Below are 26872 nucleotides of genomic sequence, written 5' to 3'. Positions count from 1 at the left end.
AGAACCCTAGGACAAATGGTAAAAGCAAAGCTATACAGACAAAATCACACAAAGTCCACCTCCTCAATTTGGGATGATTCGTTGTCTATTCAGGTATTCCACAGATGCAGGATACATCCAGTTGATTGTGGAGATTTAATCTGCTGCTCCTGAGGCTGCTAGGAGAGATTTCCCTTTCTCTTCTTTGTTCTCACAGCTCACAGGGGCTCAGCTTTGGATTTGGCCCCGCCTCTGTGTGTAGGTCGCCTGGGGGCGTCTGTTCTTCGCTCAGACAGGACGAGGTTAAAGCAGCTGCTGATTCGGAGACTCTGGCTCACTCAGGCCAGGGGGGAGGGAGGGGCACGGAGTGTGGGGCGAGCCTGCGGCAGCAGAGGCCAACGTGACATTGCACCAGCCTGAGGCTCGCCGTGCGTTCTCCTGGGGAAGTTGTCCCTGGGTCACACAGGATCCCAGGAGGGGAGGTGTGGACGGTGACCTGTGCTCGCACACAGGCCTCTTGGTGGCGGCAGCAGCAGCCTTAGCGTTTCATGCCCGTCTCTGGGGTCCGCGCTGATAGCTGCAGCTCACGCCTGTCTCTGGAGCTCGTTTAGGCGGTGCTCTGGATCCCCTCTCCTCACGCACCCCGAAGCAATGGTCTCTTACCTCTTGGGCAGCTCCAGACCTTTCCCCGGACTCCTTCCCGGCTAGCTGTGGCTCACTAACCCCCTTCAGGCTGTGTTCAGGCCACCAACCCCAGTCCTCTCCCTGCGCTCTGACCGAAGCCCTCAGCTCCCAGCCCCGCCAGCCCTGCCATCTCCGGCGGTTGAGCAGACAAGCGTCTCGGGCTGGTGAGTGCCGGTCGGCACTGATCCTCTGTGCGGGAATCTCTCCGCTTTGCCCTCCGCACCCGTGTTGCTGCTGTGCTCTCCAACGTGGCTCTGAAGCTTCCCTTCTGCCACCCGCAGTCTCCGCCCGTGAAGGGGCTTCTTAGTGTGTGGAAACCTTTCCTCCTTCACAGCTCCCTCCCACTGGTGCAGGTCCCGTCCCTATCCTTTTGTCTCTGTTTACTCTTTTTTCTTTTGCCCTACCCAGGTACGTGGGGCAGTTTCTTGCCTTTTGGGAGGTCTGAGGTCTTCTGCCAGCATTCAGTAGGTGTTCTGTAGGAGCTGTTCCACATGTAGATGTGTTTCTGATGTATTTGTGGGGAGGACGGTGATCTCCACGTCTTACTCCTCCGCCATCTTGAAGGTCTTCAAAGGGTGCATTCTGCTGATCTTGGAGAGTCTCCTGGAGAGGCTGGGGGTGGCTGTGTCTCCTGCTGGGGACACAGACAGTAGCCTAGCGGCAGCCACACTCAAAAACTCCTACCCTGTGGAAGCCGGAAGATGCTGCTGGCAGGTGCCTGGTGAGATCCTCCTGTGCTCTTGGAGAAAACAATTTTCATCTGTTCATATATTGTTAAAAAGTAATGGGTTCATACTTTTTTTTAAAAGTCAAATCCTTCCCACTTCTTCCTCTCAAATACTGAATCTCAGACCCTTTGATGTTCAGCATAATTTAAGTGTTAATTTCTTGCTAAGCTCTTTTCAAGCTACTACACTCACCATGCAGATTTCATTCAACCCCACAGTCTCTTTGTATTAATGTCTCAGAAAAAGCAAAGTAACTCTTGCTCTGTATTCAAATATTTTGCTCAAGAGTAGTATCTTTTGTCTCCATTCCTGAAGATGTGTTTATTTATTTGGCCTTCAAAAAGAAAACACAAGTCTGCTACAACTAAAAGAGAATGCAAGAACTGGGCTGCTCGTCTCATTTTGGGAAACATCTGGTTATTGTAATTCACGGAGCTTTCATGCGGTCCTGAGTGGTTTCAGCCTTAAATCACCCTGTGTTGGCAAACAATAGTAAGGGCCCGGCCAGGAAAGGAACAGACCAATCTCATGTACGGAATGAGATTAAATAAAGGCATCAGCTGCCAGTATTCCCATTACCAATATTTCTATTTCTAATATATCCTCCTGAGAAGCCAATGTGTTATTTCAGTGATGATGACATTGGAAGCCGTTCTGCTGTTCTGGAGCTCCCCTTTAGAATTGGCATCGGGATCAGAAGGCTACATCTTGGTTTGTTTTAAAGAGTAGAGTCCATTTGTGGTAGTGGCATGTTATTAGGTCAATGATCTAGTTGGGTCATTCTAGGTGGAAACTTCGAAGTGGTTAAAAGAGATGTTTTTATATCCGGAGCCAGAGACCTGGACCCTAGTTCTGACTCTGCCATTTGTTGGCTTTGTGATGATGGAAATTTTACTTTACTGCTTTAAGCCTCGATGACTTTAGCTGTGAAATGGGAATAACACCTGTGAAACTTGATGAAGATTTCAAACGAAGAACCAAAGTGTGAGTCCTGCCTCTGTCACTTCCAAACTTTTATGTCATTTGTACTTCACTTTATTTTGAACAATTATCAGTGAAGAATCCTGGAGTCCTAGGAGGCCAGTGCTCCAGGAGATTGTCCACTCAAAAGCCCCGTGTGAGAGATGAAGAACCTGAGAACCATAATTACAGAAGTACCTCGAATGTCAGGGCGACTGCTTTGAACGAGAATGCTTATTTGACATTTACACTGAGGGTTTCTTAAAAAAGGCCCAAACCAAGAAACAAACCCAAAACCCCACCTCATTTTCCTGAAGGAAGGCTGGTATGCAGTCAGATTAAATGGATTTCCTCATAAATGGGACAGCAGTCCTCTTGAGCTTATAAATCAGGATCGCCCTGCTTATTCTGTCCAGTCCAGAAGAGGAATGGAAATACCCAAAGCAGCTGGAGGAAAGCTATAATAAACTTCTTCCTAGAAAGGAAAAGGCCATGCTGGTCCTCTGTATCCCCTGGAGAGTCTTGGTAAACAAAGTCTATAGTTGTCACTTCACCTGCCTCTGGGCTTATCTGACCTTTCAGCACAGGTAAGCAAAGGGTGAGGCCATGCAGGGGCCTAAGGCACGGGCTGGCTGGACGTGAGAACCACAAAGGACAGGGGGTGGGAGGGAAGAATGGGAATGGTCTAGAATGATGGGGAGAAAAGGAGAACAAGAGATAGAAATTTCATCCCTGAGAACTATAGTGGAGGGGCACCAGGGCTACTGCTGGGGGGGCATCTGTGCTTCTGTCTGTCTACCTCCGAACAGTATCACACCACCAATGAGCGTATGTTACCTGAAAACAGAAGAATTCTCAGAAGAGGGATCCCCTTGCAGCTACTCTAGAAACTCAATACATCTGAACAGTCCCTACTCTTAGAAAGGTCTTACTAATTAAAAACAAATTTAAAAAATCCCTGTATATCACTTTTGAAATGACTTGCTTTCTTATCCCACTAAAAAAAAAAATTCAGTGTTTATATTGGAAAACCCACCCTTTTTGTGCCCTTCCATTTTTTATGCAGGGCGTAAATTTGTATTTTTTATACAACAAATAAAGATTTCAGAAGGGTGGTCAATTATTTGCTGATTGAATTATAGGAAGAACGTGTGGTTATCCAATAGAACTCAGAAATGTATACAGCTAACATTATGCCCGCGTGTATCTAACCCAGCCTTAGTAATTATAATCACGCTTTGTTTTTTGCTTCCTGAGGGGAATAGGTTAGGTTGGACCTGAATGCATCATTATAAAGTAGGCACATATAAACTGAACTTCCTTAAATCGAGGTCACTTGGGTAAGAAGCCTCTTTTGATAAAACTGGTTGACAGTTGTATTCACTGGGCACTTCAGTGTTAAATGATATTCTTCCCACATCCTGGGTCATAAGGCAGTCACATCTACATCAAAGTTAAGAAACAGAAAATCACGTTCACAGTAACAGCAAAGCTTCATGGTGTGTGGCTTTACCCTTGAATATGCTGTGTTCTGTTCTGCCATGTTAATATTTTAAATAATATAACTTCCTTTCCATGTAGCATTACGTTCATCTTTTATTTTCTCTTTACCTTTTTGAAATAGCTTTCTATGTTGCTCTATTTATGCCAGGAGAAATTTCTAAAACATAGGAAGCATAAAGTCAAATCATCTTTTTAGGAAAACAGCATAAGTAACAGTAAAAACCAGTTTAAGATCCTCCAGCCAAAATGATATCTTGTGTACTTTACAGACTCAATCTGTGTACCAGGCTTTGATCCAGGCCTCAACATGATGACTGGGATCACCCCTATTAACCCAATGATACCAGGCCTGGGGCTGGTCCCACCCCCACCAACAGAAGTGGCTGTCGTCAAAGAAATAATCCACTGCAAAAGCTGTACTCTTTTCCCCCAAAACCCAAGTAAGTGATATCTGTGAGAAGTATTTGATCATCGATTTAAGTTTCTTTCTTTTTTAATATAGTATTGCATTCATTTTCAGATGTGACTCAAAGTTCTCCCACCTAGGTACACAGAGTGGGGATCATTCTACAGAAGCCCTTCGTCTCTAGATTAAAACAAATATGTGGGTCCCTGTGTCTATCCAGGAGCTGAATTGACACCACGAAGGGAGCATGAGTGATTGGGGTGAACAGCCAGCATTAAGGACCTTTTTGCACGCAACAAAGTCTAGCATTTGCTGCAGATTGGAGTGTGAAATATGTGAACACTTCCATCCATCTTCACAAATGTGAGAGAGAAACTCTGAAATGCGTTTTGCTAGATGGAAAACGGAATTAATTTGGCAGTTAGCAGTTGGGTGGTGGAGGGGAGCGGGGAGCCTGCATCTCAGAGCTCCTGGACCAGATTGCATTCGCTTGAAGGAAACATACATTTGATGAAATAAATAGGCCAGTTTGTTGTTTTTTTTTTTTTAACTTAGTCTCTGATACTAAATTCATGGGCTTCAATAGCTGGGATTTTTTTTTTATTCATATGAAATCAGTGTTGCCTTTTTAAAGTGGACTTTTCAGAAGATTGCTTTTTATCTTTTTATGCAGTCTCCCTCAGATTTAGTAGTTTGCTCATTTAAATGTGAATAATTAAAAAAAAAAAAAGGAGGGGGTGGTTTCAGGCCTTGTGTTTCGCAGCCAAGTAAGTACTGCGCCTGCTTTCAGGCTCTGCTCCCTGTTCTGCCTTACTGCTCCATTATCCTGCAACCAGACAAGGCAGACAACAACCATCGGTTTGTTTTTTTTGCTGTACGCGGGCCTCTCACTGTTGTGGCCTCTCCCATTGCGGAGCACAGGCTCCGGACGCGCAGGCTCAGAGGCCATGGCTCACGGGCCCAGCCGCTCCGCGGCATGTGGGATCTTCCCAGACCGGGGCACGAACCCGTGTCCCCCGCATCGGCAGGCGGACTCTCAACCACTGCGCAACCAGGGAAGCCCAACCCTCGGTTTTTCGTCATGTTTTCAGTTCATCATGCTCTGTACTTCATGAAGTTTTTTTTTTTTTTTTTTCCGATTTTCCGGGCCTCTGTATTATGAAGGAGAAATGAAATGATGGTAACATTTGCTTGATCTCTGTTCGCGGACGAGCATAGCCACTCTGTGTAGAAATGAACACAGAAAGTAGAGAAAGGTGGGGAGGAGGAGGGGACAGGCACTGAAAGCCAGGACAGCCTGCCATCTGTGTAGATCACTCTAGAAATCCATCATTACTCAGAATGGAGAAAGGTAGTCTGTGAGTTTGACTTTCACCAGGTGAACCAGAAAACAAACAAACAAACAAACAAAACAGCAACTATAACTAAAAGGCAAAACCCTCTGTTTTTTTGTGATTCTCAGATCTTCCACCTCCCTCCACAAGAGAACGACCTCCTGGGTGTAAGACCGTGTTTGTCGGGGGATTACCAGAAAACGCCACTGAGGAAATCATCCAAGAAGTCTTCGAGCAGTGCGGTGACATCACAGCGATTCGGAAAAGCAAGAAGAATTTTTGTCACATTCGCTTTGCCGAGGAGTTCATGGTTGATAAAGCCATTTACCTTTCCGGTACTTTGCATCACATAAGGGGGTTTTCTCGGCGCTTTGGGATGTTTTGTTACGTTAATATGAGCGTATTCCCTTTTGCCTTAATGCATAATAAAAGTCCTCACAGTTTGGGGCTGGAGAAGGAGGAATTCTGCCCTTAGGCTGCCAGAAGCTCCCTGTTAAGTCTGTGAACGCACGTATGTCCCTGCTGCAGACATGGTGTCCCACCATCCAGGCTTTAGGAATTCCGTCGAGTTTCTAATCAATGTTCGCAAGTGCTTCTTAGATGAGAAGCACTATTATGAATACTGAGGACCATTATTATTATTGGATGTAATTCTCTGGGGGAATAAAGTCCTCTCTCAGCATAATTTCAGTTTTTCAGAAGTGGTTCACTTTCTAGACACCAGGGCGCCAGATGAGTGCCTTGCAGACAGTGGTCCCCAGGCCTGAGGAGGAGGCCCAGGAAACCGCCCCGTTGCTAGTGCATTTAGCCTGGCTAAGCCCACCCCACCATCCCTGCTTGTCTGGTGCCATTTATCAGGGACATTTTTACAGAGGTTGAAATTAAGCCTCCTGCTGCCTTCCACCCTATGGGTGTTGGAGCAAATGTATGGAGCCTGTCAGCAAGGCCTTTGCCAAATCTAAGCATCGCAGAGCTGGTATTGAAATGTAGCTTTGGAAGGATGTCTTTTTAGATTTAACTCACTGCCATTCCCTCTCTGTCTCCATCTGCATATTTCAGTCTGTCACTCTGCACATCACTTCCCTCTTCCAGAGGCAAAGCTAGTGGGGAAAAGTGGGAAAAGAAGAGGGGAAAAAAAATCTGAACATTACTACCAGGTTTACCTAACTCTGCAGTCAGCCCCGATGACCATAAAATTGTCTTGCAAACCCCAGAAGCCCTGGGGTTATTTCAACACTGAAGAGACTTTCCTGAGCTAGATAGTGACCTAGAGAACTTTAAAACCCTTATTCCAATAAAACCTGACAGTGGAAAAGAAAGCCTGAAAGTATTCCAGAATGGAGGTGGACGATAAAACATCAAATAAAAATACAACACTCAGCTCTCTCACAAAGTCTTGAACGACAGCATCAGAGTAATCTATTAGACAACTGGGGATTCTATTGAGTGTGTGGCACTGGCTTTCACATGTCTCCGGCAAGATAACCTCTCTCTGAGCCTCTCTTTTCTCTTCTGCAAAATCGAGATAGTAATAGTGCTACCTCATCGGATTGTTATGCGGAATGAATCAAAATAAGGGATATTAAGTGCCTAGCAGGGCACGTGCCACATGGGAACCATTCAGTAAGTGGTTGTTTTTAACACAGATATCCTGATGATGATAGAGAAGGAATCCTGCCCTGGGAATTTGGGTTCTAATCACAGCTCCACCAATACAACTATGACTTTACCCCCACCTGATTAAATGAAAGGGCTACAGTAAATCAAAGGTGTTTTTCAACACTGACATAACATAATGTTTAGACCCAATCAGAAAACTCATAGTACATTGCCAAAAGATGAACAGTTCCATATTTAGGCACATGAAAGTTTCAGATTTATGCCTTGATGCTGTATTTTTTTCAAGCTCTGACCCAGGCCCCTGCCTGACTACCCCTTGGCATCCCACAGCAAAGGCCTCACCTCCATCCGACCTGCCTGAGTACACAGGGGTCTCCCAGCTCTGCCTGGGCTGCCCCGGCAAGGTTGCAGCATGGTCCTGGGAAGATCTGAAAGGCTGACTGGGAGGGGCAGGAAGGAAGGCAGGCTGCCTGCTCTTACGTAAGAGCTCCCGCAAGCCCTAGCCCAGCTGGATGGCCTAATTTTAGGACCACAATCACATTTGAGGGCCAAGCTAATTTTAGACTCAGCCTCATCACGGGCTCTTTTAAGGCCTTAATGATGGTGTTGTGATGAAAGAGAGGGTGATTTTTGGAACCAGAAATGTCTGAAAAGTGATGCTCTGGACATGACCAGGGGAAAGTTGCTTGGCCAGTTGGGACAGCTGGCCAGGCCATTCTGCCTGCTCAGCTGTTATGTATATATCACCACGGCCTGCTGATTTGTTAAATTTCCACAGCCCACAACAAAAATATACTCTGCTCTAGCATTAATTCTGCTCCTCTGTGATCAGATGTTTGCTTTTTTTTTTTCTTTTTGCTTGTGAACACTTCTTTCAAAATTTATTTTCTAACATCTTTATTGGGGTATAATTGCTTTACAATGGTGTGCTAGTTTCTGCTGTATCACAAAGTGAATCAGCTATACGTGTGCCTACATCCCCAAATCCCCTCCCTCTTGAGATGTTTGCGTTTTTGATAGGTATTGTTATGTCTTCCCAGTTTTAGAGAGACAATACCTTTTAAACCTGGGAGTGAGAAGGTCATAACAGGAATCAGACTTGAGATCTGTTTCACATTTGTAACTTTTCAAAGGTGTGAAGTACCCTACTGGGGAGAAGCCAGCCTCTCCTGGGATTTTTCAGCTGAGTTTCAACCCCAAATGCTAAAATAATCCATTGAAATCTACCACAAGGTCCCGAGCATCAGTGCAGTGCAGCCTAGCATTTCACAGTGGTGTCTCATTTGCAAAGTCCCTGCACAGCAAAAGTGCTTATTTTGCTCTCTCTTCTGGCAGCCCCTGACAGCAGGGATCCTGCTGGGACCTGAATTTATGTTTTTAAAAATCTGAGTACCCCAAACTGAAGAGCAACCTCAAAGCCAAACCTCCTTCCCTTGAAGTTAGTCTGGCGGCCTGGTTTCAGTTCTGTTTGTGTTGATTTCTCAGATCAAGTTTCTGCTTATAATCTTTATAAGTTGTGTAGCTCACAGTAAATCCCCCAAGGACTTCCAGGCCCATTTTTTTGGTCTAGCTCTGGGCTCTCACACGGGCTCCTGTGGCCTTCAAAGATTGCATTGGACAATTTGCGCAGTGCTGCGTGCCAGATGAGGTGCTGGAGGGGCTGTAAGGAAGGCCGCGGTGAGGCCTCTTGATTGAAGGTAAAATATTCTCCTGTGTGCCCCAGAGGATAAGTGGAAATAAAACAGTATTGCAAAATTGCCTTGGTAATTGTGGCTTTTGCAGCTGCCGAGAGAGAATGGAGCAAGCAGCGTTTTCTAGGAGAATGAAGCAATAGCCTGTGAGTGAGGTGTCACGGAATTTACTTTGTAGATCTTTTTAAACATCATAGATAATATTTATGAACTCGCACTCCACCTCTTTCTAACAAATAAAAGTAAGAGGGCTTATTGCAACAGAGTTACAGTAAATTGAAAATATAAAATTGAGGCCATAAAAAACGGAGGGGGGAAAAAGCTACATGCCCAATATTTTTCTGATCTTCCTGGAAGCCAGAAGGAAGAAGGAGTTAGGATAAGTGCCCTGGTTCTTGAGATCATCCTCTTGGCAACATTGGCTTGAAGACCCCTCCCACTGGAGCGTTTATCCCCACATCTATAATAGGCGTACCTTGGGCCGTGCTTCCGCTTCCGGATGGCCTCGGAGGGTAACAGCTTCCCACCTCCTATGGGAAGGATGTCTTTTGTAAGGGAAGAAGAAATCAGTGAGCGCTCCCCTGGCGCGCCTTGAGGGCCTGGCCCCGACTGTGACAGTCGTGCGTGACAGTGTTGTGACAGTGTGATGTGACCCGCCTTCCCACTGGTTTCAGGTTACCGGATGCGCTTAGGGTCTAGCACGGACAAAAAGGACTCAGGCCGGCTGCACGTGGACTTCGCCCAGGCCCGGGACGACTTCTACGAGTGGGAGTGCAAGCAGAGGATGCGCGCCCGCGAGGAGCGGCACCGGCGCAAGCTGGAGGAGGACCGGCTGCGGCCGCCCTCGCCGCCGCCCATCATGCACTACTCAGAGCACGAGGCCGCGCTCTTGGCCGAGAAGCTGAAAGGTAGGAGCTGCGCGCGTTTGCTTCCTCCGCCACCCCGCCGGCCATGGCCCGCCGCCAGGGAAACAGAGTGATCCCCAAGGGCCGGGCCCAGGTGTTTCTCCTGTCCCTTCGCGTGCTGAGTTCATGGGACCGGGGTCCCCCGGGCTTCCTCCTGCTGCCTGGACAGAGCCGTGCCCCTGCCCAGCTCTCTCCCCTGCCTCCTCCCTGAATGTGTGTGTCTATATCAATCAAACTCAAGCAGAGGGGGGCAGAAGAGCCCTCCGCACTAGCCCCGTAGCAGGCCACCATCTGACTTCCTACCCCTGTTGAATGAACCAGTGCCTCCTCCTGCAGGCGGGCAGGTCCCGGGGCTCCTCCAGGTCTGTAGTTTGCACCTCTGCTGGCCTCTTAACAAAGCCCCCCCCCCCCCACACACACACAAGGCTTGTCTGCAACCGTGCTGGGGCCCGTGCAGAACAGAAGAGAAATGTAGAATAGGCTCCCTGTCTTTAGAGATGGAGGGGAAGGGACCCTCCTAACGTCTATGGAAGAATTAGAACTAGAAGTGGGCACGTGTCATTTCTTTGACTGTTTTCTGTGCTCCTCTCCCGGGTTTGAGGCCCTGGGGCATAAAGACAGAGAGACGGAGGCTTTAGTACCTGCCACAGTGAACTACAGATGACTGGGGAGAGGCCAGATTTGGAAGTTAGGATGACATGTGTGTCAGTTCTGATCCATTATTGAGCAGAGTTGTTTGACTCCAGCAACATGGGTGCACTTACAGGCAAGTGATGGTCACACCCTCCTCAGTCTGTTGGGCGTGTCAGGTTTCGATGAAAAAACAGGTCATGGTCGCTGGCCACGATGAACTGTAATACAAAGCCAATGACGTGATTGTCAACCAACATATGAGCAACATGCTTTGGGAACTCACGGACAAGTGTGAGTGGTGTTGATGACAGTGTCAAGAAAGTCTTCACAGAGGAGGCAGAACTTGAACCTTGCAGGATAAACAAGATTTGTCTCCCCAGGAGAAGAAAGGGCCTAAAGACATTCTTGTCAGAGGCTGGAGCTCAAAGAGTAAAGACAGAAGGAGGCAGAGGGGAATTGGGCACAGGCGGAGAAAGGCAAGTCGCCTCCTCGGGGGAACAGAGCGAAGGTGAAGCTGGGAAAGCAACCTGAGGCCAGATGGTGAAGGCCCTCGGGCTGCCACCGGATTTGGGTTTTATTCCATAAACAATGGAGAAGTCTTTAGGAGAGGAGAGATGCGATTGATCCTTGGAGTGTTTTAGAGCATAGCTGGCAGTGTTTAAAGTGGATTGGATGTTTTCACTAAAGGAAATATGAAAAGCTGCCTGAAACCTATTTTAGGAAGATTGGAAGTTGACATTCTGTTTCTTTAAAAAAGCATTTAAGGGCTTCCCTGGTGGCGCAGTGGTTGAGAATCTGCCTGCCGATGCAGGGGACACGGGTTCATGCCCCGGTCTGGGAAGATCCCACACGCCGCGGAGCGGCTGGGCCCGTGAGCCATGGCCACTGAGCCTGCGCATCCAGAGCCTGTGCTCCGCAACGGGAGAGGCCCGCGTACCGCACAAAAAAAAAAAAAAAAAAAAAGCCATTTAAAAAAAAAAAAAAAAAGACTTCTGCTTCTAGCCCCCATCCCCTGCTCCAGCCTTGGGAGCCCCTAATCAGATGCAGTTGCCACTGAAACTATTGACTTGGGGAAAAAAAAAAAAAAAACCTCACATTGTAAGAGCTGTGAGTTGAGTTTATTCAGTGTCTTATTGAGGACTCTAGCTCAGGGGACAGCCTCTCAGCTCTGAGGAAATTTTCCAAAGAGGTAACGGAGGAAGTCAGTATATATGTGATTTTGGTGAAGGGGGTGCCTGTACCCAAGCACACAGGAGAAGGATGCTGCTAGTCACAAGGAACAGATATCTTAGTTAATGGCTTTAGTACTTTTCTAAGTATGGGAAGATGCAAGAATTTGGGTTCATAAAAGTTTTTTCTGAAAATATCTACCCATGTGGAAGCCTGTTCTTCCAGTTTCCCCAGAGCACGGAGTGCCGCATTCCTTTTCTCTGCCCTGAATTCCTTTCAGGGTGTGTTGAAGGTCAGCGACTGCAGTGGCTAATGACCTGATCCTTGTAGATCCTTCTTTAGTTGACGTAACCATAGAGCACCTCTCACTGATGCCCTTGGCATATGCTCTGCTGCTCCGAGAAGGCGTGTCTTACCATCATAGGCTGTGGCTGTCCCTTTAATAAAAAGCACGTAAAATGCACATGCAGACATCCTCACTTTTCCATTCAGACTAGAATCCATAAGGAGTGGGCAGAATGAGAAAGAGCAACATTCTCAAGCAGGAATGTTGATTTTGGAACAAATAATTTTTTCTTTAATATCCAGTACATTGTGTAGTATCACCTCACCTAATGAGCTACGTCAGCTAAACTGTATTCGATCGTGTCCACACCTAGAAGTGACAAAAACTAGCACCTTGGCGCCATGACCCCGTGGAGGAGTTTCAGGAAAGTTTGGCATCTATGTTAGGTTCTTTTTAAGAAACCAGCACAGAAGTGTCTTTGCGTGTAAGAGTTCCACAGCATTGCCTTTCCTGTTAAAGGATAGCAGATTGGGAAGTCAGTTTGGTAAAGTCATTTGCAAACCGTGCCGTTTCAAAACTGTATATTTATATAGATGAGTATAATTTGAAGAATTTAAAAGCCGTACTTTTGCCAAGTACTGTGTGATCCCTTGAGGAGAGAACAGATTGGAAATTTTAATAGATGGCAGTTACAGTAAAATGAGCTAGATGGGGCGACATCTTAGGCAACAGTCAGGTAATATCAAGCATGACAATTTCAACCCAAGCACAGAGTTTGGAGTATAAACAGCATTTAATTGCTTAGGAAATTGGCTGCCTCTGAGAGGAAATCCACTCCTTGCTCCTGATAACGCTGCAGAGCCAGACAGCAGGAGCCGGGGACACTGTTTCCCTGAAGATGATTTCCTTGATGTGGGGATGTAAAACGCCATCAAGACCTCCGGTAAAAAAAAGCCCGGATCAGAAAGGAAATGGAAATACAATCTGAACATACCTAATTGGATTTGACTTTTTTTCCTCCTCTGAGAAATCTTGCTATCTCAGGTTTATTACAAGCATTTTTTTCCCCCATTTTACACCATACTCGTTTAGCCTTACAATTTTCTTGTGGAAAATCAGCTTTATCCAGCAAAATCTGTACTGGCCAAGTCTTTACTATAACCGACAAGGACCTCCATATCCTGCCCGGTGGTAAAACTATGCATACAGTAGATGCTCAGTAAATTAATTCCTGTCTCTCTTTCTTAGCTGTTTGGAGCTATGAGCGTGTTGCATTTCCGGCCAGCAGTGCTACCAGGCATGATGGGAAGTGTAGGGAAGTGCGGTGTGCCCTCGGCCATCATTCCACTCACTCCACAAGTATTCGCTGAGCTCTTGGCCATATCCCTGACACTGTGATGCCAGGGAAGCAGCACACAAAGCCCCTGCCTCACAGAGTTTAGGTGTAGTTTAGGTTTCTTGAGTGACAGAGGCAATTACAAAGCTCTTCCCACTATTATGCGTGGGAAGTGCAGCGCGCTAGCCCGGGAGTGGTAGGCAACCCAGCCTGGCAGAGGTGGGGTGAGAGAGGGGTGACTTTCTGGGGCCCGGTAGCCCCGATCCAGTGGTCCCTGGGTCTTCTGAGTTGTAATGGTGTAGCGTCTGAGGCACTGAGCACCCAGTGTCCATTATGGTTCATACAAATTCTAAAAAAGAAAATTAGCGGGCACCCTGCTGATTAAATAGACATTGTTCCGAGACAGTTCAACTTAGTGAAGACTGACTGGGAAGTAACTGCTCACAGATCCAAAGTTTGTAGCACGGCTTTGAGAAAGTGAGAAGCAGCTCAATACCACCATAATTACACTTTATTGGAAACAGTAGCACCAGGCAGATGAGATAATGAATTTCTCTTTGTCTAACACAGACCATCCACCCCTGGAGGAGCCCCCTGTTTGGACTGTGGAAGGGAGAGATTGATTAGACAGTGAGGAAAGATGATCTCCTGATTCACTGGGGATTTCTCCTGGCAAGAGCATTTAAAAGTTCTTGTGTACTTTTTCCCCCTTTGGAAAGCTTCACATAATCTTTCATTATATGATGAATGACGAGTTTCTCTCTGAATCAGGTGAAGTTTTGACAAAGCTTTGCAAGCATTGTCCTTGGGATTCCCTGATATGTCATCCAGGATACAGTCTTCCTGCGATCAGCATTTGTAATTTCTGAGGACTAGTCTCTGATGTGCATACAGAATGGCCCCCGATCAGCCTGCCAGAGGGAGAAACCGCGGAAGTGGTTGCCAGCATCTTGCTGAGATGGTTGTCAATATTTATGGTTCTGAGAAACTAAAAAAATCAATAATGCTCTGAGCCAAGTCGAAGTTCCATTAGCTAGAAGCCAGGCTTCCTTCTCAGGGCAGAGGAAATATGAAGCACAGGAACCTGTTTGAGAATCACGTCCTTGGACGTTACTGACCTTCACAAGGCAAGATAGACCATTTCAACTAGAAACACTTTATCTGATCCAAAAGCAGGAATAATCAGTGCATGTTTATGTTGTCCCCGCTGAATTTTCTCATTTTCACAGGTACTAAATTGTTGGAGAGATTGTGTGTGTGTGTGTGTGTGTGTCTGTGTGTGTGTAAGTGAACTTGTAGGTATGTCGAGGGTAAAGGGGGAAGTATTAACATTTATGTAGCCTTTCACACTATCAGTGATTTGAAGGCTAGGTGAGGTCCCACCCCTCTTGATGGTTAATTGAGCAGCCAGAGAATGGAGATTTGTTTAGGGATGTCTAAGTTTTAGGTACACATAGTGAAATTTTGGGAATGTCGTCGTAGCAGTGCCGTCCTGGAATGTCCATTCTACCTGAATCAGTATGTGGCTGTACACTATAAGTTATTTCCACCTATCATAGAGGCTAGAAGTCAGGGACAGCTGTATAGACATGCCATTCATTCTGTGTGTGTGTGTGTGTCTGTGTGTGTGTGTGTCTGTGTGTCTGTGTCTGTCCCCATTTCTGTGGAAAGAAAAGTGTTGTAGAATGTCTTCCTTTGTACCCTCATTCTCGAGACGTTTTGTTCAAACATGGAATCTCCCTTCCTGTCATTCCTTTCTAGACCCACCAGAAATCAGGCTACTCCAACCCACTTCAGTTTTCATATTCAGGGCTCATGGCCTGGCTCTTGTCACACTTATTGTTCTGAAATTCAGGGCCAGATCTCCCTGTGCACCCAAAGAGGGAGAAGAAATACAAAATGAGCCTGTATCAGTGATTTTACTTAACTCACTAATTAATGAGAGAATGAGTAAGATGTTAAAACTGGTTCAAAAGAGAGTTTGCTTTGTAAAGACATATTTTCTTCTGGACAAAAATTCATTTACATTGTTACAGAGAAGAATTATTTGCATTGTTATGCCTTTTCACAATTTGTCTTCTGTCCCTAAAGAGTTGTAAAATAGCCTAGTCAATAACAATTAGAGATTCACATCCCTGGAAAATCAGATAATGCCAGAGGCCGGTGGAGAGGACCCTCTAGCCGAGCATTCCATCGAAAGGATCTGCAGTCTCTGTGCCCATTTCCAAGACTTTGACATTTTTTTTCACATTTTTTTCTGGGATGAAGATGACTGACGTTTAAGCAGCTCTTCTTTAAATGGGGGTGGAGGGTTTGGGGACAGGGATTCACAAAGCTCATGAGAATCACGTCAGAGCCTTTCAGTATTCGCCACTCTCTCAGATGCGACTTTCCATTTCAGGTTTTCATTATCTTTTAACTTAGGTGAGCTCCTCACCAGTTTCCCTGGCTTTTATTGAGTGATTTCTTCTAGTGCTTCTCCAGTTTCAATGTGCATATGAAACGCTTGGACTAGGATGCAGATTCTGAGTCTGGAGGCCTGAGGAGGGTAAGGCTACGTTTTTGATAAGCCCCCCAAACGAGGCTCACGCTTGTGGTTTTTGACTAGCAAAGATGTTTGCCACGTGCAATTTTTAGAATGCCTCCTACGTGCCCCGTGCTCAGTAAACGTGGAGAAGAGGGGTAGGGAGGGAGGTGACGAGAAATGAAATAAGATAGGTATGGATTCAGATACTGAAGTGTGATCATCATTATAATATTATTTAGTCCTCACGAAGCTGAATACAAAGGTTATCACCTTCCCAGAATTAAAAAGCTAAATTCAAAGCTAAATGTAAGGGTTATTACCTTCCAGAATTTAAAAAAAAAAAAAAAAAAACTTTCAAAAAGATTTTTAAGTCATTGGATAAGCTGATTAGCTTACTGTGGAAAGCTCTGCTTCTGTGTAATTATCTGATATCTCTCTTAACTTTCATTGCTTATGGGAATAACCTCGGAGGCCTGGAGGATGAAAGGACCAGCCAGCTTAAGTGCCGTGAGAACATTTATCTCTGGTAGACAATGTGAAAACACTCTTCAACCTGAAATTAAAATGTTTATTATCAACTGGTATTTCCCAACTTTTGACCACTGGATTTGCTGTAACTTTCCAGCACTAATGCACTGCAGATCTATTAGAAATAGAGTATAATGAAAGAAACTACGAAGGGAAAAACTCAGAGTGAGCAGAAGACTGAAATATGTTTTGGAAGTTTTCTTCTCACGTTGACCCCTCAGAACTGGAAGGCCAGTGGATACAGGAACCAATGATTACTGTATAGAGTGACTAATGTTTTCATAGCAGGATAGGTAGGGAATTGTGGAAATGTAGCAAAGGGACACCGAATTCATGTTAGGGTTGCAGAAAAGCTTCCTTTATGAAAGGCACTTAGGCTGACTCTTGAGGGAAGCATTAACAGTTAGCCGGGTAGACCAGGAGTTCCGGGGCCCCTAGGATGAGTGCAGAGTACATGCCAAAGCAGGGAGACAAGGCCATGGTCCTTAACAAAGAGGAGTGTGACAAAGGAATGGCGAACGGATTGAAGGGGAAACTGCAGCTCAAGGGAGGCCATGGAGCAAACAGTTGCAGTAGCCCAGGTGTGACATTGTGAAGACGCTGAATAGAAAACATTGGGCAATTTTTAATGAGCAAATGGTCCATAGTCACTCCAAAATATGCCAATTTTCCCAATTCTTTGTGTGGAGAAGGCATGTCTGCACATTCTAGTTTCTGAAGGGCACCCACGTTCAGAGTTGAACCCACGCATGTTCACAGAAAGTATTTGGAATTTTTATAAGTGCGTCTTTGATGTGATTTTTATGAGCCGTGTTAATTTATTTCCGCATGAATAGCTTTAAGAGTGCCGCAATCTAAATCCTGTTTAAATTAGTTTATATTGTTTTCTGTTTTCTCTGTGATCTTTCCCCTGAATCCAGAATTGAATTTTCATTTGGGTATTGAAAATGACCGCTCCCAACACCCTCCTGTAGCCGTTCAGGGGGAGCTGCTCGCTTCGTCTTCATTTAATATAAAGTCACGTCTTACATGGCAACAGACATCGACTAGACTTAACCAGTCATTCGTTAGCTAATGTTTTCACAGTTAATTTGAACGTCAGTACATCAGTCATCCACCAGCCCGCCTCAGAAAGTTCAGAAACGAGGATGAAATTGGGAGTTTTCAAAACCATGTACTAAGCGATATATATATGTATATATGAGATATATACAGTATATAATGTATATTTTATTTTATTCATATATACTGAGAAAATGGAATTCTGCCTACTATTACTTGTTACAATGTTAGAAAGTCTCTTGCCTACTTACTTTTTCAGCTGTGTATTTTCAGTTGCTTAATCCTAAAATTGCTGTCTCTCTTTCTGAAAACTATCAATTAGCTCTGATCTGGTGAACTTATGCTTTAGGTCTAAGAGTGAAGAACGATAAAAATTGGCTCTTAGGTCATTCAAGGAAACATGCATTTTTAAAATTTAAGTGTGTTCTTCCTGACAGTAAATTAGGGTATTTATGGACTGCGTAACCACAAGCAAGAGAAGAAAAAACTGCGCCCCTGCGAGGGTGAAAGAAAGATGGGACCCCGTTGCTCGCTCTCTCTCTCCTTGGAAGCCCCATAATGAAAACATCTAGGATTTTTCTCTGTGTTACATAGAGATGCAAGTCACAGCAAGGGGGAAATATGGTTCATGAAGTCAGAGTTCTCTTTTCTGTTGTTGTTATTTTTTAAGAGGGGGACAAAAAAAAAGAAAAGATTTCTTATAAGCATTAGGTTGATTTCTGCGTCTTTTCGGAGGCCCATTCTCCTAACACATATCTGCAGAGACGCAGAGAGAGGGAGAGAGGCAGAATTTATTCTGACTGTAAGGGTCGCAGTGGGGCTCCCACAAGCATAATGCTGAATTATGGGCCTCTCCACGGGGTGAACGCAGTGTTAAGTTGTGTGATGGATTCTATCTTATACAAGCCGCTCTGGTCCATGAAATAAGAACCCCGTGCAGCTGGAGTTCACTGAGGGTTGAACTCAGACTGAAATTCCAGAGTTAACAAAACTGTGCAAACCAGCTGTGACGCTGAACAAGTGTGCGCTCAGTTGCGGGTTGGTTGAAATTGGCAAGGAAACTTGGGTCTTTCACGTGCGGGCCGCCCTGTGGGCCTTCCCCAGGCCACTTATCTCCTCGGATCAAAGCGTGAGGGCAGAAGGGGCAGGTTTGCCCAGGAGTAAAGCTTTGATCCCCAAGCCCAGGCTGGCACCACCCAGGCGGGAGAGGGCCCGGGACGGTGGCCCATCAACAGCAGGATTTCCATCCTGGAGAATCCACAGGCGCTGGGTCAAGCGACCCTGCCTTCACTCAGTGCACGTACCTCCTGGGCAGGAAGCAGCCACAGCAGTGAAGTGCCCTGGTCTGAAAGGGGGCCTCTGGGAGAAAAGGTACTCACGGTGTTCCCACAGCGCTCGGCCAGATTCACAAAGCACTCCGCGAATGCAGACTTTGTATGGTGTGTAAAATACTAACAGCGGTGGTTGATTGTAAAACCTCTGGTGAGTAAAATAAAATAAAATAAAATTCCTTTACTAAACGTGAACCACCCTCTGTCTGTTCATCTAGAGTGTGTATGTATGTGTGTGTGTATACGTATGCACACAAGATATAATAATATATAAACAGTGGAATATACACATACAGTGTATAAGGATGTCCCTGCTGTCCCTCTAGTAGAGGGAACATGGTAGTCACTTAGCATTTGTCAAATGCGTGAGAAGCATCTGAATCTTTTAGTCTAATTTTGCTTCTTAGTTTTAGAACTCAGATTCTACTCAGTTTACTTGGAAAATGTAGGATTTTTTAAAAACTTTTTATTGAAGTATAGTTAATTTACAATGTTGTGTTAGTTTCTAGGATATTTCTCTTAAATCACATCTTTTTGGGGGTAAAAAAATAGGGATGAAAGGCTCGTCTCCTCAAGTTTGTCTGGAAAATACGCAGTGAGCCTTCAGCAATGGGATCAATTAACGTTGTAATAACTGATATACAGCTTCCACTTCCAGTTAACTTAATCTCCTTCAAACTTGCTTCTTCTCCACCTTCAAGTCAGTCGTAAAACACAGATCTATTCCAGTAACTATTTGCGAACAGGCAAGTATATTGGTTTCTTTGAAGTAAACTTTATCACTTATTTACAGGCAGAACCTCCCATCCCCTCCCCCCATCAACACACCCCTCAAACCAAGTTCAAATGGGTTTCCAGTAGCCTTCCAAGGCAAACACTGACCACCCTGGAACAGGTCCTCTTTTGTTGAAAACAAGGAAATATTCTAGTTTTCAGCCTAATCAAATATGTTCTATTAAACCTAAAGTGAAATTAGTTTTGAACTGCAGTAGTATAAGAATTGACCTATTCCTACTACCACCTTGGGAACAATATCTCACATCACAACCACTTTTAAAAGTAATTTAATCTGCCATCCACATCTTGACAATAACTCAGCAGATTCTAAGTCAGAAAACTAATATCACTGTATGCTATTTCTGGTGAAAGAATAAAGAAATCAACTGGAGGCCAGATAGGTGAATAACAGTTTTTCGAGCCAGTCTTAAGAAGGAGAAATCTGGGTTTGGTGGAAGAGTGCAGTTGTACCGTATTTCAAAGGATGCCCAGAACAGATCTTCTAAAACTGAGCTCATTGAGACGGTGAACCACCCCTTTGTTTCTTGGGTGGTTGTGCAGTGCTGTGGAGCTAGATGTGGGAAGACAAGCTAAGTGATGATGGAGCCATTAGTCACAGGAAAGCTCACGAGGTCAAGTTCTGAAAACATATCCATTAGGATGGACCGTGCTTTGCCTTTAGAGAGGAACCAAAGTGAAAACCAGAATCTTTCCTGGGCGTGATTTGGACTTGGTGGTTTTGCATTTCCAGACGATAGCAAGTTTTCAGAGGCCATCACAGTGCTGCTGTCCTGGATTGAGCGAGGGGAAGTAAACCGGCGGTCCGCAAACCAGTTCTATTCCATGGTGCAGTCGGCCAACAGCCATGTCCGCCGGCTGATGAACGAGAAAGCCACCCATGAGCAGGAGATGGAGGAGGCCAAGGAGAATTTCAAAAATGCCTTAACCGGGATCCTCACTCAATGTAAGTAAGATTTTGGGGGGCCATCTCTTTTGTCACGACGTTGCCTTTTCTTATGTACTCTTTTTTTTTTTTTCATTTGGGGGTAAGTAGTCCCATAATTTCCCATCTTACTCCATATCGAATGGCAGAACCTCATAAGCAATTTCATGTCCTGTGGCAACTTGGAGGAACACGGACCCCGCCCTGAGAGCTTACTTCTCAAGGTGAGCAGCATTTCTGTAGCTTTTCCTCAGAACACCCCGCCTGGCCCCCAGGGCGGGGCAGACAGACGCTGCTTCGGTGCCTGCTGGACCCACTGCAGTTCACACCGCCCCTGCAGGGTGGCCACCCTCACCTGCGGGCTCTACACCCAGACCCGCACGTCCTCCCCGTGCCGAGAGTAGAAGCAGCCCCTGAATACACTGTCACGCATTGTCCTTGGGCTCTGTTTAGAAAGAAGGTCAGAAAGACTCCTCCTCAGGATCCTTTATTTGAGGTGAGCCTTGGCTGTCAACACCGGCAACTCAGGAGTAGAGATTTTTCTGCAGTATTATTTTTTGTCCTTTTTTTCATTTGGAAAGCAAATTGCCTGAACCACTGGATGCCGGTGATTTTTCACGTCCAGATCCTAAATTGGTGAAAGGGAGTAAACGGGGCTTTTTCTCATAGAACAATAGTTAGGGAAATTACCCAGGGCTCTATTCAAAACAAAGGACATATATTTTTTTCCGGGCACTCTGCGTCTGTAGTTAATGTCACAGTGGCATCACGCCTCACAGCTGCTCATGTGCCCCTTGCTTGGTAAAAGCTATTAAATGACACTTGTAACGGTGCCGCGCTCCATTCCGCACCAGGTGCAGGACCCCGCACGGGATGGCAACATATGCAATTTACATATTCATTCTGAGAATACGTATTATTTTCAATGACATCATGTGCCAGAACGCCCATCACCTCTTTCATCAGTGTAAACCCCAGCCATAATGTATCCATTAGGATGGAAAGAGAGGAGGGGATGAAAAACCAGCATCTTAACTGTAAATGTGTTTTATATGACTTTGTTTTCAAAAGACCATTTTTGCCACAGTGTAAAATGTCACGTGAGGAAACTCCCAAACATAAACTCTGATAAGTGACCAAATATCCAGTATGAGACCAACCTGGGACACCCTGTCTTTGTAGGAAAAAAAAGGAAAAACGGAACTGCTGTATCTCATAGAGACTACTGTCAGACCACCTTACCTAGATTCCCTGGTGGCGGGCAATGACCTTTTACCCGACTGTGTATGCCCAGCAGTTCTGAAGTTGGGGTTACTAGGGCTAGGCTAAAGTCCACTAACACCCAGACCACCTTTTAAAGGAGGGAAGCAGAGAATTGATTAGTAGGTGGGGTAGGGTGGATTGGTAGCAGAGAAAAGGGAGAGAGGGAAAGGCCACACCATTCTAATAATACAGTTCCTGCAAAGTTATGGCAAGAAGCGAACTGCCTGAACAGTAGAATGATCACTGATTACCTTTTGCTCACTAGCATCAGTTTGAAATAAATCCTTATTCCTGTGCGGCGTACAGTCCCACTGGGCAGGGAAGACTCAATCCTTGACTCTCACAAGGAAGATAGGAAGGCAGCCACACATTAGAATAGGAGAGGGATTTTGTTTTTTTCTTACGATACCCGTTGAAAGAAGCACTTGTTAAAAACAAGCCCCCCATCATGCGGCTGAAAGAATGGGATGTGTCTAATGTTATACAGGTAGAAGCCAACCTAAGTGTAAGACCAACGAGCGATAGACAAAGAAGTCCAGCACGTGGGGATACAAACGTCAGTGTTTTACTCCTGATAAAAGCTGAACTGGATAATGGGGTTGAGATCTGCAGCGATGACGGGCTTCCTGATGCTGGACCTGGGGGGTTGAGCATCCAGCCACAGGCAGCTCCGAGGACCACAGGCTTCTTCCTGTGGAGCCTGTATCCGTATGTACCACATCACACGTGGAGAAGCAGGCGGGAATGAGTACAGGTGACCCTCGAACATCACACAGGGGTTAGGGGCTTGGACCCTCTGCAGGATGAAAAATCTGAGTATAACTTTACAGTCGGCCCTCCCTGTCCCCAGTTTCATATCCGCAGATTCAACCAAGCATGGATGATGCGGTATGGTAGTATACATAAATGGACCTGCACAGTTCAAACCTGCGTTGTTCAAGGGCCCACTGTACCCTGTACAGGCAGGCTGGTTCACTTGCTCCCTGAAAAAGAAGAGAATGAAGGACTAGAGCAGGGCCAGGAATTTTGGAGGAAGATCCCACCTCATGGAAACCGCAAGAATGGAGATTACTGTCATAGATAACACTAAGGTACCTCACCTGTAAAACATCAAAATTTAAATTCTTGCTTTTAGCCTTCAAACCTGTCCTCCTTTGGTTTTTTCCTTCCCATTTTAATAAATTCTCAGACCAAAATCCTGTAAGTAATTTTCACACCCACCATCCCCCACCACCAAAGCCCACATGTAGGACAGCAGGAAATCCCATTGTTTCAGCATTCAAAATTGACCCACTTTTATTCATTTTCACTGCCACCATTCAAGTGCAGGCTGCCTGAACGATGATAAGAGCCTGTTATGTCAGTGAAATATGGTGTCCACTTGTAAGTAATAGAAAACCCAAGCAAACTTTATCTTAACAAATGGAGCATTTTCTTTTTATACCCAGTGAAACCCAGATTTGTTGGCACTGATTCAGTGGTTTAAGGCTGTCAGGCCTGAGGTTTCTGTGATACTATCAATATTAACCTTCTTAGATAGTTGTCTAAGAGGGCTGCTGTTGCTCCTGCCATCACATCTTGTTTTTACAAGCTGGAATCACATAAGAAAAAGGAGAGGAAGAAAGGAAGAGGAAGGGGTTGCACCTTTAGAGCAGGAAAGCAAATTTGCCCAAAGATCCTCAGTAGACTTCAACTTATGTCTTGCTTTGCAGAATTATTACACGTGGCCATGCCGAGCTACAAGGAAAATGGGAAATATACTTTTTTGACTGGGCCCATTGCTCTCCACAATAAAACTGGAGTTTTCCGAGTTAGGAAGGAGGGGAGAATGGCTACAGAGAGACATTTTGCAGTTTCTGCCATGTGTACTTCCTCCCTTTCCACCTTTCCTCCAGCTCAATCTGTTTTTCACACATTGTCTGACATAAGTCAGAGCACGTCTTCCCCACTTAAATCCCTTGAGTAGATTCCCACTGCACTTACAATAACATTCATCCTCCCGGGCCTCAAGCTCTCCGTGCTTGCCTCTTCAACGTCAGCTCTCCCTCACCTCATGAGGCATCATCTCCACTGGCCTTTTTCCTGCCGAGCCCGTTAAAGCTACCTCCCACCTACGAGCCTTTGCATATCTGTTCCCTCTGTCTGCTGTGCTCTTCCCTGTACTCTGCATGCTTCCATCCCTCTCATCCTTTAGGTCTTGGCTGTAAGGCCACCCTTTCAGAGAGGCCTTCCTGATCCATCCTCTCCCAGCAGGCTCCCCATTCCTGCATCTCATCAGGTTCCTCAGGGCACTTCTCCAAATGGGTATGACTTAATGAATTCTCTGGTTTTGGTTTATTATAATAAATGTCACAAAGGAAAGGACACGACTCTCCTAGTCATCAGTATATATCAAGTGCCTGGAACGTGGAAATACGCAGCAAATACTTGGTGGATGAGTGAGTGAATGAATGAGTACGTTGGAAGGAAGGCAGGAAGGAAGGCTGAAACAGTAAGCTCAGAAGTTTCCAGGAACCTTGTAGAACAGTTTGGCATCGGTGTTAGCACTGTCTGTGGGTAACGGAGTTTCACCTTGCATGTGTAATCGAACAAGTTGAAGAAAGAGCTCACCAGCTGTGCTCTTGTTGGAAACTGCTGTATTTTACCAGACACTTGGTAACAGGCTAGAGGATGTTAGGAGAGTTGGGGTAGAAGAATAAACACAGAAGTTCATGTTGACATCTCCCCAGTTGTCACTGTCTGACAACCTGTACCTTCCCCATCTCCCTATTACTGTTTGAGAGATTCCCCACCCCCCGCACCCGCTTAACCCTGTAATTTGATTCTGGGAAGTATTTCAGCAGCCAGCAGATACCAACAGGGATTGTGAAAACCCCAGCTGAACTTGACAGCCCCCAGAGCTGTGCAAGGGGTGCGCGCCCCAGCCACAGAGGGCCTGAGGGGCCCTCGTGTGAGTCCTCAGTAGCCGGGACCCTTCAGGAGGACTTGCAGATGGCAGGTACTTTCAGTGTGAGCCTCAGCTGGAGTTAAGCCTGTGACGTAGAACGGGGGCATTGCGGGAGCTCACTGAGCCATCGCAGAAGTTTCCATTCGTTTTTATGTGCTTTTACAAAGACGACAATTCCCCAGATGCAAAGGGGAACCAAATTCTAATGTGAAATTCACCATAAAAATATTAGCAGTAACCTGACTAGCCTGGTAGGTGTGTGTACATTTCCCCATCCTTTGAATTTTGAAATATATCTCACGTCATGTCTGGTGGAGTTATGTTTGTTCGTCTCCACCGCATTTTCTGCTTCCCCAGATGGCTTCAGGGTGAGTTTGGTGTCCATACACGGAGCTACCTCTAAAATAATAGCTGCGGAAGTCCACAGCAGTCGACGTACTTGCCGTATTTTCCAAAAGTAGAACCAGTCATCCCCCCACTTATCAGCTTTCATATTTCTGGCAAACACCACAGGAATCCCATTTGGCTTTCTCTTTTAGAATTAGATTCGGATTGTAAAGCACTGGGATTCGGGAATGACATCTCAGCTCTCCTTCTCCAGAGTGGCTGGAAATTTCCTGGTTATTTGACAGTTACTCCCTCCCACATAAAAGATCCCCACAATGTCAGTGTTACGCTCCTAGAATTCCATGGCAGCCTCTCCATTGGAAAGTCAAGTTTCAGGGAGTCGTTCATAGGCGGTTTGGAAGCAGGTCTATTGTTGAACTAGTTTATTACAGCAAGTGGGGCTGGCCTGGTGTCTTGAAGAGAGGGCCCACAGGAACAACTTCCAGGCAAATTCTGGTACATTACAAAGCTCCAAGCGCAGTAAAAGCGTGGGTCCCTATATAGATTTTGTTGGAAATAGCCAACTGGTTGACCAGGAGAAGGGAAATTCCAGTGCATGTTAGTCCATTAAAATGGATTAAATGCACATATCTCCTTGCCTTGCTTAGCCTTGCTTTCATATTTGAACAAATAGCATGTGTTCAAAAGGGAAAAAAAACCCAAGAGCCATGAATAATTTAAAGGTTGAGATTTATTTCAAGGTCTACATCAAAGGCTAGGAGTTACCTTCTAGCTTTGTTGGTGTTCAGTTCTGCCAACATTTGTTTAAGTTCTAACCTTCTTCCTATCTCTGGCCTTCACCCCAGGATGGGCTATGTAAATATAATCAAATAGGCATTGTTGCCATCTGAACCTTGGCATAAAGTGTCAAAGGGCAGCAACTAAACCCAACCAAGAGTTTGGGAAGTATGGCATCCATTCACTTCTACTTTGGATCGTTTTTCACCTGTGACAATGGATGTGCAGTTTTCAAAGATGTTAGATGAGAGCATCCTTTAAACTGGTGGGGCACCTAGGGCTTTCCCTTCCTTTCTGGGCCAGCTGGATAGATCTCATTCACTATATATAAAGAAAGGAAAAAAAAGTTCAGTACAGGTGAATCATCTCATCCTTATGTCATTTTATTCTCATATCATCCTTATCTCATCTTTATGTCACCTCTCAGCCTATCCGTTGGGCAGAAACTCCCCCAAGTTTCCCAACTGAGAGACTTTCAGGTTGTGATCTTCCTTGCTTTTTAAACATTTATACGTCAGAGGAACTCCCCATAGGCCTGCCCACATTCAGGTTTTCAGTTATGAGCAAAGCTTGTCATTTCAAAGCTCAGAGAAGAGCTGTTTATAAAGTTGAGGAAACATGTTCCACAACACTCAATTATTAATGTGCATGCCAGGTTGATCAATTGTCCATGCCTTGTTACAACACACACACATCTGATGAAAATTTAAATCCTCCATGATCGTCCCACTCTGGTAATTTCCCAGCACGCTTCCTGGTAAGAGAGGAGAGAGGGAAGGGAGCAAAGTGGGGAAGAGGCAAACGAGAAGCAGAAGGTGATGGAGAAGGACTTAGTAATATTAATTTAAGATTATGTGGGGCTTTCCTGGTGGCGCAGTGGTTGAGAGTCCGCCTGCCGATGCAGGGGACACGGGTTCGTGCTCCGGTCCGGGAAGATCCCACATGCCGCGGAGCGGCTGGGCCCGTGAGCCATGGCCGCTGAGCCTGCGCGTCCGGAGCCTGTGCTCCGCAGCGGGAGAGGCCACAACAGTGAGAGGCCCGCGTACCACAAAAAAAAAAAAAAGATTATGTGCCATAAGTATTAGCAGGATGGAAAACTAGAAATTGTTGAGTGTCAGAGCTGGAGGGGACCTC

General features: G+C 45.5%; 1 protein-coding gene across 8 annotated transcripts in view; it reads left to right on the top strand.

Moving 5' to 3' along the window:
• Nucleotides 1-26872, top strand: part of ENOX1 (ecto-NOX disulfide-thiol exchanger 1) — a 604516-nt gene that overhangs the window by 443628 nt on the left and 134016 nt on the right. For all 8 annotated transcript variants that reach the window (XM_067713986.1, XM_067713985.1, XM_067713979.1 and 5 more), the window contains 4 exons: nt 4124-4294; nt 5723-5929; nt 9580-9813; nt 20212-20424. In XM_067713986.1, coding sequence (XP_067570087.1) covers nt 4124-4294; nt 5723-5929; nt 9580-9813; nt 20212-20424 — 825 coding nt within the window. The remainder of the gene's footprint in view (nt 1-4123; nt 4295-5722; nt 5930-9579; nt 9814-20211; nt 20425-26872) is intronic.

Source organism: Pseudorca crassidens, chromosome 18 (genome assembly GCF_039906515.1).
Source record: "Pseudorca crassidens isolate mPseCra1 chromosome 18, mPseCra1.hap1, whole genome shotgun sequence".
Classification (NCBI taxonomy): domain Eukaryota; kingdom Metazoa; phylum Chordata; class Mammalia; order Artiodactyla; family Delphinidae; genus Pseudorca; species Pseudorca crassidens.
The sequence above is the reverse complement of the archived record's forward strand: the minus strand, read 5'-3'. Positions and strand labels throughout refer to the sequence as shown.